The sequence below is a fragment of the Indicator indicator genome, chromosome 7 (genome assembly GCF_027791375.1).
Source record: "Indicator indicator isolate 239-I01 chromosome 7, UM_Iind_1.1, whole genome shotgun sequence".
Lineage (NCBI taxonomy): Eukaryota > Metazoa > Chordata > Aves > Piciformes > Indicatoridae > Indicator > Indicator indicator.
Window position 1 is genome coordinate 3,481,251 of NC_072016.1, and position 20,940 is coordinate 3,502,190.

Genomic DNA, 20,940 nt, shown 5'->3' on the forward strand with positions numbered 1-20,940 from the left:
CCAACAGCAGAAGGTAAAGACAGGGAACAGAGATGTAGAGAAAATATCCTAGAACCTGAAAACATATAGAGATCCTGGAAGATTCAAACTACACTTCTAATTGTAGTAGGCCTCCCTTCTAAAGTGCAAGAAGTTTTGAATAATAGCATAAAAAATATCCAGCCTGTAATTCCTATGTTATACTAGGTTGATGTTCCATGGGAATCTCAGCAGCCCTACTTGTTTCATTCATAAGAACCATTGTTTGGCAGGTCTCCAGGACAAGAACTCAATTGAGAAAGCAAGCTGAATCAGTTGACCGAAAGGAAATAAATCAGATTATTGTAATCATTTAAGATTATTAAATCTTCATGATTTGATCAAGTCTTGGTGACAATAGCAGCCCTCATAAATCTGATGCAGGGACATCAGTGCTGTGCTGCCTACTCCTTTCTTCCCAGATAAAAAGGCCCTACACATTGTTTCATCAAAAAAAAGCAGCAAGTTGCAAGTTCTGTTAAGCAGACACAATCTCTTTTTACGCTGCAATCCCTGACCTCTTGAATACAAATGCTTCTGGATTGCTGAAAGCCAGGGAGGAGCTCTTTCCATCTCTTTTCTTGCAGAGGAATCTGTAGGAAGTCAGGATTTGTTGCGGAAGAACAGGAGATTATCCTGAAATCTGGCTTTTTAAATCACAATGAACTTGCAATTATAAAATAAAATGCAGGTGAACATGTGAGCATTTAATTTGTATCAATCTGTGCCACATATTGGCTTGTGGATATTAAAGAAGGAGTACCATGTTTGGATACAAATTGTGGCATTGACATAATTGTGAATTTAAACTTGCCTTCTAGAAAGGTTCCTACCAAACATAGAAATTTGCAAGTCACAAAGACATCACACATCCTTCAATTTTTGGAGTGTTCTCAAATTAGCTCACACTGAGAAAACAACATGCAGCCTAATGGTAAACATCTTGAAAGAACAAATGGCAATGAATAACCAATATCAATACACGTATCAATTGCCACTCATCTGTATACCAAACACAATCAATTGTTAAATGTAAATAAATAAATCTCTTAAAAATTGATTTCCCAGATGAGAGGAAACCCTAGTTAGCAAGCTGAGTGTGAAATTTACATGTAGTTCATGAAAAAGTGATTACTTACGGAATTAATTGATTTTAGAAACGAATCCAAGGATGTAAAATTATGATATAAAAAGGAAATGAATCTGAAGATCTGTTTTACATCCACGAGGAAGGTGCTTAATTTTTCCCTCTCTGCACAGCTAATCCTAGAAGCTGTGATTCACCAAGAAATTCTTACTCAAAGCTACGTGCCCTATTATCCATCTTTATACCTCTTAACCTCTTGATTTTTTCTCATTCCCCTCATAGCGGAACTGGTTGTCCGTAACTTGCCTGTGTCCTGATTTGGTGTCATCAATTCCTTTCTCAGAAGTTTTTGATACCAAGATTTAGCTTTCAGCCTGTCAAATCATCACTCAAAAATGCATCTTCTTACAAATTTCCTATCTCTCAGACACATTTCCCTTCACCTTTTTCTTCCTTTCACCTTTTTCTTGCATTTCCCCATGCCTTCCTACCTGTTCCTCTTTATATGCAAGATGTTCTTGCTGAATCCTATCCAGACTGCAACTAAACACTTGTTTGTCTCACCTATGAAAGCCAAAAGGACAAGGTCTAAGAGAAACTTCCAAATAAGCAAGTCCTTTACTGAATGCTCTTTACAGGGTTCCTGTTCCACTTCAAAGCACCTAGCACAGTGCTATTTGGCTTACAATTCTTGAAGAGTTTCTAAGAGCTTTTCCACATTTTTGGAGCACTTTAAGGAAAATGCAAACTCTGATGTTGGAAAAGGATCCACAGTGAACAACCTTGCAAAATCTGGGACTAGTGTCTAATTGTTTTCTCTTTACCACATAGATGCTTTAAAAAGGCTTTTCCATTCTTGAAGAGCAAGGCTGCGACCCCAGCCATTCTGCCTCAGCAGAAGCACTCAGGCATTGTGTAAATGTCACGGTTTACTTTTGGAATAAACGATCCTTTACGGCAACTACGACTACGGCCAAACTTGTCAATGATCTTCCTTCCAGAGCACTGCGACACATCACCACCTCTCGTATATTGGGCCGTCAGACCCTTCTGGAGCCCTGCTAGGTGCGAGGAAGTTTCTCTGTATCCTCAGAGCAATCTCACTGCGAGGGAGGAGGTGTATAGGCTCCAAATGCCCCCAGAGCAGAAGCCCCTGCCCAAGGACCCAGCCACTCTTTGCCCTCGCCTCGGCACAGGCAGCCCTTCTCCCAGCGTTCCGCCCGGCTGTCCTGGTGGCCAGAGGGGCAGGGCCCAGGGCAGCAAAGTGCCCGTTGATTGGCTGCGGGGCAGAGCCCAATCAGCGGGCGGGGTGTTCCGGCGGTGCTAAAATGGCGGCCAGGTAAACACGGCCTGGGGGAAGTCCTGGCGTCGGGGCTGTGGCGAGGGAAGGTGGGGGTTGTGCGGGCTGTTCGGCAGTGCTGTCGGGCTTGTGGGGGGCCGGAGGGACTGTCTGCGTCCCCTCATCCTGGCTGGGAGTGGCGCTTCGCTTCGCGCCGCTCCGTTCGGAGCGGGCTGCTCTCGCCTTTCGGGCCTGCCGCTGTCCCCGGGCAGGCTTTTCTCTCCGTCCTTTCTCCGTGGCCAGCGGGACTCGTCCGTACCCGGCTTTGTCAGCCTGCCGGTGGAGAGAGGAGGCCGTTGTGCTATACTGGGAAGCGATAGTGTGGAAGGGTTGGGCCCGCTGCGCAGCTGCCCGTGGAAAGGACGGGAGACGTTTGCTGCAATATCGCCCTTGCGCTGAAAACAGCTAGAAACAAATGGGAGGTGATAAGACTTTCACTGACATGGAAGACAAAAAAAAGGGGTGTGTGTGCTAATAACTTCAATCTGTGTATTTAAATCCTCTATTTCTGTCAAAATAGTAAGTATTAGAAGCTTTATAATCTTGTCTAAAACATCTAGTAGTAGTTAACTTTCCTCAAGAGAAATTGTTTTTTATTATGCATTTTGTTATTTATTTTTTCTGTTGGCAGTTTGTGTTTTTATCTGAAAATGGGTAAGTGTATGTAATTTTGGTGTCTTTACAGTGACTTTAGGCAGCTTGGACTTGTTTAAACTGGAAGATGTGGAGTGGACTGTTACCTCCAGGACTGAATGAAAGTGATGTTGACTTAAGTTCTGATGATGGAGACGAATTGCACAGTTCCGTTTCAAAGGAAGATGCAAAAGAAGATACTAAAACAGTTCAGCTTTCTGAATTCCAAGGAAATGGACCTGAAAGTAGTGCCATCAGTGAGCCCATTGTGATATCAGTGGTGGATGGAGCAAATGAGTCTCAAACGTGCCCTTCTGGAGTTCCTTTAAACATGTGGAATGTGGGTATCATTACAACTCTCTGAATGTCCAGAGTATAAATGCAGCATAACTCAATTTTTTAAAATAATTTGGTGTCAAATATTCAATATACAAAGCTGAAAGAAAATATGATCAAAATGAGATGTCAGATTATTTCAAGCCAGGTGAAGAGGAATTTAGGTAGGAAGTGAATGTAGCTTTTGGGGGATTCCCCCCCCGCCCCCTAGCGCAGTGGTGATTGAAAGTGCAGCAGGGAGATGTTTGGATAACTGTACAGTTGCCTGCAGAGTTGTGGTTTCAGTGGTGTGTGGGCTCTGAGCTTCTTTGTAACTGCTTTCTGCATTAGTAAGGATTTTCAGATGCACATCACCAGCAGTGAATGATGTATTTGTGAAGCAGACCTGTGTGCCTTTCTGCTTTCTGTAGGGGTTGGCTGCAGGTGTTCAGACTCATAGCTGCTTTTAAGCTCATGATTTTCCTGCTGCATGGAAAGTCTGACAAAAAAACTAAAGCAGTGTGTGATTTAGGCTTTTGAGTCTATATAAGAATTGGCAAATACTAGTTGCTCTCCTCTATCCATTGATCCTTTTATGTAGCCTGCTGTGTAAGGTCGGTGCTGTCAGTGATCCTGGGATTGCAAACTACCAGCTGGGTGGTAGCAATGAATGGAATAGCTCAGGAGTGGTCAACCAGCATAACTGTGTTCAGTGTCATCTCCCATGAGAAAACACTTGGGTTTGTGTAGCTCTGGGATTTGGGAAGGGCAGAAAGTCAGAGATGTGATGACAGATGAGAGCTAATTCCAGTTTGACAGCATTAGAGTTGGATGTTCTTAATGCACAGATTGTAACGTATTAGCTATATCAAAGTGCTGTGGATAAATAAGGTGTTGGGGACAACATTTCTCAGCTCATCATGTAACTATCTTTTAAACAGGAAAGAATTTTAAAAATAGTGATTTGTCTGTTCTTAATCTTGTAGAAATTTGTGGAGCTTCAGAAGAAACACCGTGAAATGAAGACCCAAGCAAACCAGGGAAACAGAAGCCGAAAGAGAAAGCGCCGCAGGAAAGGTGTTTTATGTAACTACAGGATTTATTTTCTCCAAATGGAATTAGTATCAAATATATTGGAAGTGGGAGCTGCTGGTTGGTGGCATTTGGTTGCTTTTATATATATATATATTTAATCAAGGATTGAGTGGCTGAGTAGATCTGTTGTAGCTGTTATCTAGGATTTTATTTTTCCCCTTATATACATTGCATGTAGGACTAGGTTATAAACTGCTACTTTAGTTCAGGTAATACATTTGTCCCCTTTTTACAAAGGAGGTAGGACTTAGGCAGCTAATAACAATTTATAATTCTAAGTGTATTTCAGTTATTCTGTGAAACACGCTTTCATATATTCTGGTTAAAACTTCTTCACAGGGATTGTAGGAACTTCTTTGTAGGAAGTTCTTTGTATGGAAAGCCTTAGAACTGAGTGGTTTAAATGCACGTATTCATTGGGTGAAAATCTCAGTGTGCCAATCTTTCCAAGGAAATGTGACCAATTAGAGTTCTGTTAACTTCACTGGAAGCTGTAAGGTATTACTGTGTAATACTGGATTTTATTTTCTTTTTTCTCCTAGAAAAACAGAACAAGAATGATGAAGTCACTAAGAGGTATAACCAGGTCAATGTGATTATCTGAGGTCTGTTTTAGTATCAGGTAAAACCTGTGAAAAGCTCAACCAGGTGTGTAGCCAAGGCCTGGCTCGGAACATCATGTGAAATAACTGAGGAAGCTGTTCAGTGTCTGTCAGGCAGGCTGAGTTTGATTCCAGGGGTTGCTTAATGGAATTTATTGATAATAAAAAAATACACAAATGTATTAATTAATGCAAATTAAAATGGACCTAATGTTATCCCTAATTATATCTCTAATTGCCTGCAAGCTTGCTTTCTAGACTGGCATTACACTTGCAGAGAAGGAGGAGTAACTAATTTCACTTCCATTAAAAACTGTGAATGGGTGAAAAGAGCATGTCTGCCAAATGGAAGAATTTCTTTTGGCCTTGGAAAGAATATTACAAGGTGTAGAAAGGGATCTAGTTATATTAATGACTTGTTTTTGTTGTTGTTTTTAGTAGTCAGCAGTTGGCAAATGAAGACAAATGGAAGGAACTTACACAATACTTTGGAATCAATGATAAATTTGAATCCCCTGTGGCTAGCAAGGCTCCACAAAAGGTGACTGTTGATACAAAAGCAGTGTCAGCTTGTGCATGGCAATAAAGGAATTCAGCCTGGACTAAGATAGGAGGAAAACCGAGACTGTTTGAAAGTGGCTAAATGATGGAGTTACTCTGAGGAAGGACAATTTTCTGCACATTTTTAATGAATTCTATGTAGATGTCATGAGTCCCACTTGAAAGGCTGTGCTGCTTTCTTTGAGCCAATATCTGTCCTTGTTTTCTATCTGGCTTGTTACAGAAGACACAGAAGACTTCATAGGCATTGTTTGGCTTTGTTTTTTTTCCTTTTGTTTTCTGTTGGTTTTGTTTTTAGTTGTGTTTTAACTTTAAAATCTCCAATGCTTCACTTGACACCAGTGCAATAGGAATTAGAGGGTCAAACTTGCCATACAGTTTTACTGGATTTATAGCACATGCTGCTCATAAATAGTATTCTGTCACTAATCATATTTGAAGCAACTGCTACAACATGATGGACAAGTTAAACTCATTATGAGTTCCTTGTAGCACTGTTTGTTCTGTACTTTATCTAGTAAAAGGCCTAAGTTCTGTGACATCTGCTCTTCAATCAGCCTCCTTTGTGACAAATTCTGTGTTTTTCATTTGCCTAAAGTAAGTTTCTTCATGCAAGTCATGTTGTTTGCTTCTGAGTGTTTTCCTTTTACGGGGTACTTAGTTGTCATTAAACTGCTCAGGATAGATCAGGATTGAAGCCCAAAGTGCAAAATGCAGGTGTTCTCTGTGTAAGGTCAGAGATTGTGTTGGTTGGGAAACTTAACATCTCGTTATTGTCGGAAAGGACATCTAGCAGAGCTGGCTGTCACTGCAGCTTCCAATTGTGAACCCCTTTCTTTCTTTTTTCCCCAACTTCCACCTGAACAATTCAAGTGCAGTATTTGTAGGTGACTTTCTCAAGAATTCTATTTATTTTTTTGCTTTTAAACTTTTAAAGTAAATGTTCCACAAGTGTCAGTAATATTTAAAACCAGCGAGACTGTGAATTGACTTTTGTCGTAACAGTGATATTTTTTTCTGATGAAATTCTGAAGTCAGTGTCTCCTTCTGTGCCACTCTTCTGTATTCCTTCAGAAGTATCCCAGCAATTAATTTCCAGTAAATACTGAACTTTTTCTTGTTACGTTATTCCTAAATGTTGCCATTAAGCAACTTTTTTATAGTGTTGATCATAAAGGTTATTTTCTCATTTCCAGAGGTTAAGTTCTGAAGCTTTTTCATTGTTTTCCATAGGATTGCTAGAATTTTTCATTTATTAGCACAGTGGAGTGGCACCATGCCAGAACTCAGGTTTTGGGTAAAGATAAGATCTTAGAACTGCAACGATACAGTAGTAATTGCCATTCTTCATATTACCTGACACATATATTGCACATTTTGTTTAGAAAGCTCCAGGGATGGAAGAGATAAGCCAGATCTTCAGATGAAATTTTATTGTGACAGGCATAAACTAGTCCGTGTAATTTTTTTTAACCTACAGTTATTATCCTGCACATAAGGTGGAACTAATGCAATGATTTGTGCTTAGGCAGCCTTTCAGTGAATTCATAATTATACTGTCCGTTACAATACATAGACAAAGTGATTTGTGTAACATAGAAATTACAGGTTTATGCAGTGTCTTAAAATAAAGAATTTTAGGCAAGAAGTATTTTTAGAAAGGAGTTGCTCACTTTTAAACGTGCTCTTTCTTCACTTGTCCTAAATGATATTTACTTTTCTTTTTCTAGTCTGGCCTTGAACTTAGCATAGAGAAGTCTGTGGCTGAAGGTGACATTGATAAGGCTGAGGAGCTGAGTGATAGATTAGCCATTCGTGAGGTAAGTGGGCTGCTAAGAAAAGCTCTGAGGAAACATTTAGTTTTGTACATCTTTACCAAAAACCAAAACAAAACAAAAAGCCAAAAAAACAAACCACCAACTCATAACTAAAATAGCAGTAAAGATTGTTTGGGGCATCTTTTCCTTTTTCCTAATCAGATTTCTGTCAGTGATTGAAGGATTTTGCTGTTGATCTAGTAATGCTTGGACAGCTGTAGCTATGTGTAAGAATTGAAAATGCAACCACACGCAATCCCAAATAACCTTCTTTTAAAGCCTTCATGCTTGCTCCATGAGTTGGAGGAGTCAGTAACTAGTCATCTCTATGGAACTTGTCATTTTTCAGTGTCAGAAGCCAAGAAAACAGGATGTTCTCTTCCTGTCAGTTCCCTGTGCCTCAGTTTTCTTTGCATTCCCACCCCAGTAGGCTTGGGAGGCCTGAAGAAAGGTAGAGATTATCAAGTTTAGAGCAAGACATCCCCTAAGTAAGGACAGATGCACTCAGTGTACATCAGGAGTTGATAGCTGGAGGAATTCTGAAGAAGAGTGGGAGCAGATGGGTGTCAAACATTGCTGTAGCCTTAGAATTGTATTTATAGAATGAATGGATTTCTTTTTTTCCTCCTCCTTGATTTTAGTATAGAAATGCATATTTTGGGGGGAAAAATAATCCATCTGAGTGTAACTCCACTTTTTCAAGCTATTGTCTTGTTAGTCAGTGTATCCTGAGCAATTTTGTGAAGGCTATGCTGCTCTTTGCTACAAAAAGTGGTCCCTTTGCTTTGGTATGTGGTGCTGAGTGAATACTGAAAGTGGAGATAACCTCTGCTAATGGCAGTTTCATATAAGTAGTAGTTGAATTGGTGCACCTATGGGAGGTGTTAGCATCTGAAGTATGTAATTGAAATCCAGGAAGGCTATTGTGCCCACTACCAATTATGCTTGGGGAAGAAATGCAAAGGAAGAAATTTAGGATAAAAAGCTATTTGGAATAGTTTTGAAGCCAGGTGATTAGAAGTAATTAAGTACTACTTGAGGTGAGTGTAGAAGCTATTGTTTTAAAGTAATCTGTTTTATATAATTTAAATATTATAGGTTTAGGTTAAAAATTAATTACATAACTTTTTTCTTTCATTCTTCTCTTGCATATTCTATCATGAGTGTTAATGGGAAAATTTCAGTCCGTTCTATGTACTAGCAAAGTTCAAAGGTATTAAAAAAAATGAAGAAAAATTTAGAATACTTCTCATTTTCATACAAATATTTAAAATAGTTAAGTACAGGGTTTCAGGCTAAGCTTTAATGTGAAATGGCAGATTTACATCTGTTTAATGCAATCTATTACAGTATTGTGATGGCTTTAAAAGCAGGTGGCTTCTGAAATGGGAAATAAAGGTCGTAAGGTTCTGTAAATAAGGTAAGGTAAAACTAACTGTTCCTCAGTGTGTGTTCTTATACAATCATGAAACTCCTGCCTTGAGTCACTCAGGGCAGTTTCTAATGCCTATTATCTGCCTTTTCACCAATGATCACAAAACCCTCAACCTGCAGAGAGCAGTTTATTGACAGTGGTAGGAATGTGTCCTGATGTTCCCTTTAAGTCTGACTGTGATGCTGTTATATTATGTCTAATGTGTACAACATGAGAGAGGACTTGCTGTTCTCCTTCACAAATGTCATTATCCTATCTACCCTAAAGTGGTTAGAGTATCATAATCAATAAAACATAGAGAGGTTTGAGTGCAGATTGTTTGACTATAAAAACAAATTAATGTAAGAAGTTTGAAGGTTTTGTAATATTTATGATAAACTGTTATCTGATTTTGGTAGCCATGGGATTGTACAACATCCAGCATATCCCAGGTGTTACAGCAGCGTATTATTATTTGTGGAACATTAGCTCCAAATTGTTGACTTTCAAATATTAGCATGTTGTAATTCTGAAAACAAAATGCTTGAAACATTATTAGTATTCACTGCCTCAATTTGGTTTTGGTTAAGTGGCTTTATCTGAATAAATAGCATGTGGAAAAAAGGAAAACTCAAATGACTCTGGCTTGATCTCATGAGGAGCTCTGTCGAGGCAGAATCCATGTGATAAAATGTTGTAAAGATGTGCTATGTTTCCCACTGCAAGACTCCCTTTTTCTTTCTGAGAAGCTGTATTTTGTTGAAGTGGACATTTTAAAATACTTTTTGTCCTGAGGTGATATTTTTAACTGACTTTTACAAAAGGATTTCATAGTGGAAGAGGTTGATTAAGAAAAATCATTGGTTTGTATGAGTACAAGTATAAAATACTTCTTGCATACTGTATAGTATTGATTCACTGCTTTACTTTAAGCTGCAAAGAGAAGGAATGTGCCTTTTAAAACTCATTTTACGTAATGCTGCTTAGAAGCAAGTTAAAATATGTGACTATTTGTATCCCTTTAACTTCCAAATCCAACACAACCCTGTGAGGAAGTCAAGCATGGAACTGTGCTGTGACTGTACTGAAGTACACCACTTCAGAAGTCTAGAGAAATAAATGGATGAATTATTGTTCTTTTATCTCAACTTCATCTTTTTGTGTATAGTTTTCATTTTTCTTGAGCCATGTTGGCAAGGTTGGGGGCAGGGAGTGTATGAGACACAGCTGCCTTCTCTTTGGGGTGCAGCCCCCCTTGCAGCGCTGTGAAGAATGTTCAGTGGGTAGGTGTTCCTTTTGAAATCAGGTGTATGGGGTTTTAATCGGCACCATTTTCTTTTGCAAGAAGCAGTGACTGGAACCTGCTGATAAAGCTTTTGCTTTGAGGCACAGATCCCAGAGTTCTTAAAGCTGTTTCCTGCCTTAATAAGTGAAACTAATTTTTGATGTATAACATTTATAAGCCTGTGAAACTGATAGGGCAGCTTCAGTATTTGGAAAAACGAAGCCAAAAATAAACAGATGATGAGAATAGCAATGAAAGCATGTCATGAAAAGCAAAGGAATGCCAAAACGTTCCTGACAATATGGTATCATTGTGACACAGTAAGAAAAGGTTTTTAAAAATCAGGTTCCTTTTGAAAAAATCAGGGGTGATTTAGGCAATATGCATAATCTAGCAGCTGTGAGTGCATCACTGACACATCCTAAAAGCCTGAGTGATACTGCTTCGAGGTTGTGGGTCTTTACTTGTGTGCAGGTTCTATAGGGAAAATACTATTGTCCTTCTGTAAACAAGGCTTTGGGCGATGTGTTATTTGTTGCTTTCTTCTGTTTTGACAGATGTGCACAAATGCTAATTTGATTTGGAAAACAAAACTCTTAATGTGGTGGCATTTGAGGTGGTGAGACATTAGAACTTGGATAGCTTATGCATGAGGCTCTGCATGTGACTGCATGTGTGGATTTATGGGTAGCTGTTGAGACTAGCTAGAAATGCATTATCCTTTTTATTGGAAGTTGTATTTCTGTTTTAAAAAAGGTATTTCTGTGATGATGACATTCAGTCTAATCTCTGCAAGCCTTTACTATGAAGTATTACCCCTTGTCTCCTGTTGTCAGCCTAGTTTGTAGACTAGAGAACTGATAGCAGTTCGGGAGTTAGTCATTAGGGTAGCACATCTGACTGTAGCATCCTTGGCCACCTCTACATGTTCTCTTGTGGGGTGGTGTTCTCTTCTAAGAGTTCTAGTGATCCTAAAATTCTATTTTATTAGTGAAATTATTCCTGAAGGAGTCCAGGCATGTCTGCATTTTATTGTACAGAAAGTTTAGGCCATCAGTATCTCTGCTGCTTTAGGTAGGCTGCTTCTAGAACCCAGTCTAGCTGGAGCATCTCAGTGCTTTGGTGCAGTTACAGTATGTAAGGTCAGTACTCCTTTGATAAATGTGTTGAGCATCAACATAATGCAGGTGGGTTATACAGCTTAGTTTTAATTCACTGTGGGTTTTAAAACACTGTTAGACTAAATTATTTCTTTAATACCTACACCATAGTGCTATTAGTATTAAATAACTAGCAATTCACTGCAGTGTGCATGGCATAATATGCACAGTTAAGGTTTATTATTGTAATCCAGTTGCTTTGTCATAAATATTCCAGTGCTGTCAGCATTGGCAGAGTCCTTCATGTTGCAAAGTTCTACCTTTTGCATGTAGAATGACATACCTAAAGCTGTTGGTCAACCTCTGCATTTAATGATGACTTGTTGAACTTGAGAGATGCCAACAGAAGTGTTAATGGAGGAGTTACCCCCGCAAAATCTGAACCTTTTAGAACGGAAGTTAGGAGAATGAAGTGTATGTGGACACTTAGCTGGGCTGAGATAAAATAGTCTTCTTAGTGATGCTTTGGGTAGTGTAGTTGAGACTTAATTGTAGCAGGTGTAGCTGTAAGAAGGCACTAGGAATTATGTCAACTTTTAAAAAGCCTTGAAATAATATCTTGAATTATACATTATTTGTTTCTATTGTGTTTGTGGAGGTCTGCATAGCTATTTCTGCAGAATAAATGCTGATAATTAGAACAGTGTGCTTAGTTGGAGGTATTATGTGGTAATTTCACTTGTTAGTTTCAATTTGGAGTGATACTTGTTCTTTTTCCTAATTAAACAATTTTAAGGTTTCCCTCACCACACCCCTAAATATATAAACCTGAAAAAATTTTCCATATTTTTCCCCTAAAGAAAGAATGTTTTCATAGTGCTTTTGTGCTCATATCATTGTGCAGTGTCTTCAAGAAGCAGAATGCAGATTTCATATGGCTTTAGTATTGAGAACTAACCTGGCTAAACCCCAAACTTTGCATTTGCTTGTGGTTTTCTTAACTGCCTGGTCAGTAAGTGCCATATTGTCTAAGAGCATGTTAGCCTGAGGACTGTAACCTGAACACTATAAAAACAATCTTGACCATATTAGACCTACCTGTCAAAAGGAACTTCTGAAATATTTTGTGATTTAGTGTGCTAAATTACTGGAGTAGTTGTCAAGTCTCTAAATAGCTCAGGCTTCTTGACAGCATTGTTCCTAAATGCTTAGCTTAGTGGCTTCTGGCATTTTGGTGAAAGATTTTTAAAAAGCTGCCTTTTGTGGGAAAACTCTGGTGTTGTAATCAAGCTTAAAGGAAGGATCTGTACTGTAATAGACAAAAATAATTTGCTATTTACTGGGCTGTCATTTTCATGTTACAGCAAGATCAATCCTGCTGTTGCCTTCAAAATTTGCTGCATGAGCTTTGACCATTTCTCGTGATCAGATTAATGTTGGTTGCCTGTGAGTAACCCCTAGCTGTGACTGTAGAATGGGAGGTACATGAGCAAGGTTGTATATCACAGTCATTGAGAGCCTTTCTGGAAGCTGTTTTCCATTTGGAAATCTGGCTAGGATATGGTTGATCATGAGGTCACACATTACTGTTTCAGATGGACAGGTTGTAGTGCTGGATGCTCTTCTGTTGGTAAAATAATTTCATAATTCTGTGCAACATTCACAATTCATCATAGTGCCTTTAGGTACCTGAGGTGATTGATGCAGTTTCGTACAGAGTGTAACTAAGCACCAATTAACTTGGAAGCTTTGCCTGTTGAAGGACCTGGAGGGGGGGGAAAAAAGTTTCTTTTTTTTATCATCTCTGAAGGATTTTCTAACACTTAGCAGAGGTGCTTCCAAATATCTCTCTTCATTGAGGTTGTTTTCTTTTAACCTTTGGAACATGGCAGGGTTATCACCTAGAATTACATTCTTATGCTCTCTTAATTATGTATATCTTTTCCTTAACAAACCTTAAAAAAAGATTTCAGATGTTACAAGTCTAATTAAAGAGACAGACAAAGCACAGTTTATACTGTAGATTTTTTCTGCAGTTCAATTAATCAGCATGTTTTCTCTTTTAATTAAAACCATTTTAGTAAATTAAAGCCCACAGCAAAACACATATATAATTTGTTTGTAATTAGCTCTTAATTGGTGGTAGTTGAAGCTTAGCACCCTTGGTTTCTTTCTTCATGATTGCCATTTTATTAGCAGCCAGTCATTAATTAATCTTTTTTTCTAATTAGCTTATAAAACTGTTGATGGCACATTATTGTAAATGTGATTTTAAGTTCAAAGCTTGTTAATAAGCTTTCTTACTTAGAAGAACAGAGATAAAGAAATTGCTGAAAACAGTACTACAGTTCTTTTTTTAAAACTGCCTTTCTTATAAGGGGGCTGTGTAAAGCATCTAACAGCTTATAGTTAATTTTTTAATGCTGTGTTTTCTCATGAATGGGAGAAGTTACTTGCAATTAAATGTTTAAATCCAGCAAAGAGCTTAATATTAGAACAATTTCCTGTCCTTGCTCCCTTCCCCTGCCATCCAAATATAATTTGCTGTTGTAATGCACAGCATAAAAATACAACAAAGCTGTTACAAAGTATTTTACAGTGCAAGTTGAGCCTGTCATTGAAAGGGGACAATTTTCACTGCAAAAATCCACTCTGTATTCTTGTTTGCTTTATATATTTTATATACATCAGCAATGGATAACATTCCATAACATAAAAGGAGAAAATCATTGCTGAAGGCAAGCCTGAAATAACTAGATTCATATTTGATGAGAAACTGTAACACTGTGTTAAAAGGCTGGTTGGCTTCTCTGCTATGATCCCAGGGTATTTTGGGACCTGTTTGAATATAGATGTTTTGTCAGGGCTTCTGTAAGGCTTAGCATTTATGTACATCATACCTAAATATTTCTGGAGGAGTTCTTGAGCCAGTTGTCTCGTTGCTCATATCGCTCAGCATTTACATTGCACAGCCCTATCTTAATGAAAAGCTTTATGATATTTGATGTTAAACGGTTTGATTTTTTTTTTTTTTCCCCCCCAAGGAAGTTTTCTGGAAGTAACAGTAGATTCTGCTGCAACTTCATAAAAATGTTTACTCTTCTGCCTGAACTTTGCATACTATTTCAACTTCAGCCGTTTTCTTTGCTTGGCTTAAAAAGTGTTTTATGATGCTGTGCGAGAAACACTAGAAAGGGATAGCTGACAAGGAAAAAATTAAAAATTGGATAAAAAGTAAATGAATAATGTCATATTACTAAAAAGATGAGAGGCTAATTTGTGCCGACTTTTTGCTAATTTTGTTCAAGCCTCAAAATGAGGAGCTGTCACCCGTTCTGTGTAGCACTGATGACAGTGCCAATGATCCATGAAATAAGCTGCCGCTGGCTTTGTTCTGATAAGAATGAACAAATCTGCACAATGTACGGCTCCCAGAATCTCATTTTCATACTTGCATGCAGGCTAAAAGAAATAAGCTGTTTGCAGGCTTGATTAATCAGACATTTGAGGGTTTTTTGTCTCTTTGATCTCTTTCGTCTCCTAGGTAACTTGCTTGACATTAATGTTGAGCTTGAGTAAAGACAATCAGGAATTGTAGACCAAACTGATATAAAAATTAAAGACCTTAACACTTTAAGTACTCCAGTAATGGTTCTGCTTTACTTCAGAAAACATCTGTTTTCGTTTAATTAAAGAACAAAAGAGAATGGCATAAATATTTTTCATGGAGACCTGTTATTCCATAAAAACTTAAAAGTATGATAATTGATATTTTTAAATAAATGCCTCGAAATTGTTCAAAAAAGAAGCGAAGCTTGAGAAATCTGTGGCGAGGTAACAATTTCAGTGGAGTAGAAAATGCATGAAAAAGACCAGGTAAGGAATTTTCATCTCTGCTGCATTAAACATCTAGAGCAAGATATTTGACACGATTATTGGTCAAGTTCAAAATAGGAAGGTCTTTGCCCTCTAGAAATTAAGGTTGTTTTTTAAGTTTGTCTTAAAAAATACATATTGTGGTACGAGGATGAACCGTTATATCAGCTTAACTACCCAATATGATTTACACACTTTTAAACCTGTAAAATTGAAAGGAATTTAAAAGGGAAAAAAAAAACCCACCCTAAATGTCGCAGTGCGTTTGCTTGAGGTTATGCAGACGCTTTTACAAATCTTCCAAGTGGCTGTAAAGATGAATGCCTCAAGGGTCTAGCCAGGGCCCTGCTTTTCCAACCAGCTAAAGCCCTTATCTTAAATCCAAGCAAAGTACCATTAATCTTTTTGAAAGACCTTTTATGGCTTTTAATATATCCCAAATTAGAACATTTTACACCCTTGGTTCCTGAAATATGGTGATAAAAAGCCTTTAGAGCTTAATTTTCCTTACTGCATGCTCTGACCAATTTGCAGTTCTTTGTGATAATGTTTAGACACCTTAATTAAAATGCAGCAAAATATTGGATGTTCTATATGGAAAATGCTGATACTTTGACTACACAGAAATTGTTGTATATATTTTTTTTTATTCATGCTTTCTTACTTCTTTTAAGATTGCATTTTATTGAGTTATCTGATGACCTGAAATGTTGGGGTTTTTCTGAATGTAAAACCCATTGACCAAGCTTTTATGAATTTCCTTTGGGGGAACTGGGGCAGTGAAGATTTAGGTCTGGTATGGGCAGCAGCAGAAGACATTTAATCTGACTGTTTGTTTATATGCAGCATATTTGTTTTCATGCCTTTAAAATTTGACTCTAGCCTGAAAATAACATTATTGCTGCAAAATATTTCTCCTTTTGCTTTTCAATACACTGCAGAGGATATTATCCCTTCTCCTCCCCATATTTTTCAAAGAGAGAAGTCATTCTGCCTTCCAAGAAATACAGTTCCAAAGGCTTTCCTGCAGCACTTGTCTAGATTTCATTTGTGTATATTTGTGCATTTTCATTAGACCACTAGAATATGTATTAAAGACATACTGTTGATCATGTAGTAAGAGTTATTTTTTAAGTATGTTAGAAGGCAAAACACAGTTCAGGAATGATGGCATGGTTCTGCTGGTTGAGTGGCTTCCAGCTATCAGATTGCTCTGGGTTTTTTTTTTAAGCTAATAATTTAGTTTTGTTAACAAGTAAACAGGTATTTTAATATTTTAGGTGAGTTTTCTTAAGTGTTTTCATACTGCAAGTATGTTAAACTTAATAGCTGCCTTTAAATATTAAGTGACAATGAAAATAAGAGAATGTTAAGCTCTAGTCTCTGACTTGAGATTTGGCAGTTCAGATGTTGGCATCGAATTACTGATTATATGAAATGTTAGTGTGCAGGGGGGAAATGATGTAGCTAGTGCTATGAAGGTATTGAAATGTCTGGTCACATCAGTTACTTTGAGTATCAAGATGATTCCATAGGCAAACATTTATGGCCTTAAAACAGGCAAACAATAGATGAAGAACTTGTTTAGTATTGCTTTGCATGTTTTCCTTTTAAAAACGTTATGTCTATCTCTTAACTGTGTTGCCAGTGTTCAGAGCCTCAAACAAAGCACAGACTGGTGTGCCTACTGCCTGCCTGCATGTAGACTCTCCAAGCCTTGTGCAGAAGGGCTGCTTGCTTGTCTGCGCTCTGAAAGGACTGAGGTAGAATAGCTTGTAGTGGTGCTGGTTTGTTTAACAACATGATCAGAGTATCAGCCTACCTACAGGGTAGGTGTTGGATGGGAGAGCTGTTGAAGATGTGTTGGTGCATCTGCACCTGAAGATGCATTCTTGAGTTCTCTTACCTTGTCTGGATGAAATGCCTCCTCTGTAAATAAGAGTTGCTTGTTTAGTTGATGCAGAAAATTGAAGGTATTGCCATTAATAACAGAATTTAACCAAACTGCTGGAGTGTTCTTTCGCTTCAATCACCCATGCCTCTCTTGTTTGATAGATCCATGACATTTGGGGGAAATATGTTGGCTGATGCCAGTAGTTTTTGGAATACATAGGAAGAAAACCTGCTTGTCCACATCAGTTTGTAGCAGTTTCAGTGAAATGTGTTGGGGTTTTATTGTCCTAAAGAAAAGCAGTAACTCTTAAGCCCAAATTCTTCCATAATTCATAATTTAGTTTCAGATAATGTCAAGTCATGACAGCAATCACAAATTGTAACTCTACAGTGGACAGTGCAGATCGTGGAAAATAATCTGGTCATAGTTCACAGCACCTTCTTCCATCTTTTTGTGCTTTATTATTTATTTCCCTCCTTGACATTCACTAAAGTGAACTTAATTCTCACAGTGTAAGTTTATGAAAGCAAAGTGGTAATCACCCACAGCCTATTAACCACCTTATTTGAAAAGCATGCGTATTATCATGCTAATAATCTAAAAGCTGGAAATGTGAAGACTAAATGTCAGATGGACTCTAAGGACACTGCTTCATTTACTTTCTGGACAGACTGATTAAGACATGATTACTGGTACTACTGGAAAACCTGTGGTAGTAGCAGTTCTTCCTGTATGAAACTGTCTTTTTGGGTGGTTTCTCCTATTGGTCAGACCTGATACTATTGTGTTAGCACAGCTGAGGTCACAGACTGGTCTTAATAATGGAGACTGCTTGTATGAATGCATGTTTGTATATTTATCCTGTTTTTTAACTATTCCATCTTGCTTTTCTTGAAAACAAAGGATTTGGTGAAGAGGATTTGCTTGCCCCAGCATCCCACTCCTTTTGTATTTCTCTTACAGAGTTCGCACTCCTACAATCTAATAGTACAGCATCAACCTAATATTTGAAAGATATTTCAGTATCTGTAGACTTTTTTGGAAAACAATGTCAGACCAAGTAATTCGTGTGAGGCTTAAATTTCCTGTGAGCTATTTGCATCTGTTCAGTTTCCCTTTGTTGCTTTTTATGTCTTAGCTTGGTGTGAAAATTGCTAAAGCTGCTGCTTGCCGCAACTTTGTAAAAGCCAAGCAAGAAGCGGAGGCTGCCCAAGAAGCTCGAAAGAAAAAGAAGCTTGCTTGGGGGTAAGTCATTTGAGTATGGAATTAAACATTTGTGGTTTCATTGCCACTTAGTGTATACAATACAATCTCAGCTAAATGTTTTCTTAGTTGAAATAGGCTTGTACTAATCTTATTTGTTTAGTTGAACCTTGTTGGGTTTGGGTTTTTCTGTGGGGTTTCTTAGCAGTGTATCAGAGTAAATACAGAAGCTTTACCAGAATGAATGTATTGGTTATATGGAAACATTTGCCTTCATGTCTTCTATTACAGTATTAAATATTAAGTGGGGTTTTTTTGCTGTTAAGAATGGTATGGTTGAATACCCAAAACTCACACTCTCATCGTTTCTAATGTGGTTTTGTGCTGTATTTCAGATTTGAAGCCAAGAAAAGATGGGAAACAAAAAGCAACATGGGATACATGTAGTCCATCCTGTTTTCCTCAGGAGACAAATACTTGGTGTTGCTTGAAGAATCTTTCCTAAATCTGAACGTAAAAACCCCTAAACAAAATTCAACACATCAAACTCCTTGTTTAATGCCACTAGACTGCAGTGTCTGGCTTTTGGCTCTCTTACAATGTAGTGAAAAATACTACTTGAACATCAATGCTATGTTAAACATGCTATTTTTCTCCAAAACCTGAAAATCTAAGCTAATACATTGCAGAATGTATTTGGAGTCTGGAAGAGAACTCTCTAAAGTTGGACTAGAATACTTGGACCAGATGTGTTCTGTGCTGCACTGCAGTTATACTGCATGGGTGTGTGGGGAGGAATAAGTTTTCCGGTTCAGATTAAACAGACTTCATGCAGTAAGTAAAATACTTCTCTGGTTGATTGAAATTTTGCTGGCACTAAATAAAGAAACCAAAACTACCCTACCTGTTTAAAACCATTACTATTTTTGCATTTATGGGTTTAGTAAATAGAAAAAAGTTGGCTGATGAAGTCCATCCCCCCTCTTCTGGGAGGGTCTGGTACTATTTGTCATGTCCTGGTGCCACGTTCTTCAGAATATTTTGAATTCCCATTTTCGTTTCCTTCCCAAAAACTCAAGTTCTAAAAGTCTGTTGCTTTGAACAGATAGAAGAACCCATCTTGAAAAGTATCTGAAATTCTATCTTGTGCCGTTAGCTGCATGCAAGAAACAAATGCAAATTTTACTCCCAAGTTAGACGTTGTGCAGATCAGTTAGGATTTGAATGTTTATAAGGTTATAACAAGAACTGATGCTACTGTTTCTTCAGAATTGTTCTCAGTGAAAAAGACACATTCAGAACTAATAACTTTTCTCCCCGAAGCTCTTGCAAATATGTTTAGTTACCACAATGCCTGAATTGAATTGGTACTGTAAATGTCAGTTATTGTTAACCAAGATTAATATGTTTCAGGGCAAAGGTATGGTATTAGTGTAATGGTGATTTACTATGTAAGTACTTGAGGCTAAAACAACTTGCCAACAAATAGCAATTTGAAGTTTTATGGCACCAATTTGAAGAGTTTAGGTTTCCAGTCTGGTGTGGAATAGTGCATTTTTGTTCATTAGCCCTCAGGGCATTTGGTTCTTTTTTTTTTTTCTTTTAGCAGAACATCATATTTCTTTCACAAAGATGAGAGTTTGCAATATGGTAATCTGCAGTTAGCTGCAATTAGTTATGATGACAGAGCTGAATACAATTGCCAGGATTGTAAATCAGGGGCTAAACAGGTTTCTGCAGTATAGCATCATAAATCTCACACCAGGCCTTACAAACTACATTAGCTTTAGAAACTTTGGTGTGGAAGGAAGCAGGTGATATCTCTTAGTAAAGTGATTGTAAAGGTAAGGTAAAGTGTTTATAAAGGTAACCTACAAGTTCACTGGCATAAACAAAGACATTTCATAGAATGGTCCAGGCCAGAAGGGACCTCCAAAGATCATCCAGTCCAACCTCCCCACTGTCAGCAGGGACATCCCCAACTAGATCAGGTTGCCCAGGGCCTTGTCACGCCTCACCCTGAATGTTTCCAGGGATGGGACCTCAACCAGTTCCCTGGGCAACCTGTTCCAGTGTTCCACCACCCTCATAGTGAAGAACTTCCTCATATCCAATCTAAATCTGCCCTTCTCTAGTTTAAAGCCGTTGCTCCTTGTCCTGTCACTGCAGGCCCTTGTAAACATGATGCTTCCCCAATATTTTCCTTCATTTTTGTATGTTCCTGTCCAAAACTTCGCAGGCCCTCTGTCCATGATTTGTTAGGATTTTGTGAGGCTTTTTTTTTTTAAGCACCTGGCAGATGAGTGTTAAGATAGTTTCTGCTTGTTAGTTACTGAAAAACAAAATGATGCTGATAATTCTGTGCTGAAAACAGCAGTATTGCATCAAACATTTAAAAGTAGCATAAATTAAACAGATGCTTCATGTTTCTATGTAGGAGTTGTTCTTATTTGACTTAATACTGTTACTGTTAAAGATCTAATTATAAAGATCAGAGTTGTTTGATATCAGAAAGTGCTTTAAAAGAATCCAAACCCTCAAAAAACAGCTGCTGTCCAAGAACTTGTGACATTTTGTCATACCAGTGTATACCCAGTAATTTCTAATATTTTCCACTTAACCAGTTAGTTTTAAGTTAGGCCATTAATACTGTAACTGCTTTAGGAAGTATCCAGAATATTTACATTGGGTTACTTGGGTG

At 38.0% G+C, this 20,940-nt stretch overlaps 1 protein-coding gene across 2 annotated transcripts; it reads left to right on the top strand.

Annotated features, from left to right (window-relative positions):
- The first annotated feature begins 2,421 nt into the window (after nucleotides 1-2,421).
- FAM204A (family with sequence similarity 204 member A) lies at nucleotides 2,422-19,127 on the top strand. Of its 2 annotated transcripts, none has more exons than XM_054382245.1 (8): nucleotides 2,422-2,444; nucleotides 3,130-3,417; nucleotides 4,379-4,469; nucleotides 5,030-5,063; nucleotides 5,528-5,630; nucleotides 7,381-7,470; nucleotides 18,175-18,281; nucleotides 18,635-19,127. In XM_054382245.1, the coding sequence occupies exons 2-8, from the start codon at nucleotides 3,166-3,168 to the stop codon at nucleotides 18,684-18,686; spliced, it is 729 nt and encodes a 242-aa protein (XP_054238220.1). In that variant the 5' UTR covers nucleotides 2,422-2,444; nucleotides 3,130-3,165; the 3' UTR covers nucleotides 18,687-19,127. The 2 variants fall into 2 exon arrangements, with proteins under 2 accessions (XP_054238220.1, XP_054238221.1); XM_054382246.1 differs by having other exon boundaries at nucleotides 5,531-5,630.
- The last annotated feature ends 1,813 nt before the right edge of the window (nucleotides 19,128-20,940 follow it).

What these genes read in the sequence shown, in the direction of transcription:
- FAM204A (XM_054382245.1), top strand. Translation starts at nt 3,166, where the DNA reads ATGTGGAGTGGACTGTTACCTCCAGGACTGAATGAAAGTGATGTTGAC. An exon ending in GAGAAAGCGCCGCAGGAAAG is followed by an intron (nt 4,470 to 5,029) that starts GTGTTTTATGTA and finishes TTTTTCTCCTAG; the next exon opens with AAAAACAGAACAAGAATGAT. An exon ending in ATAGATTAGCCATTCGTGAG is followed by an intron (nt 7,471 to 18,174) that starts GTAAGTGGGCTG and finishes TTTATGTCTTAG; the next exon opens with CTTGGTGTGAAAATTGCTAA.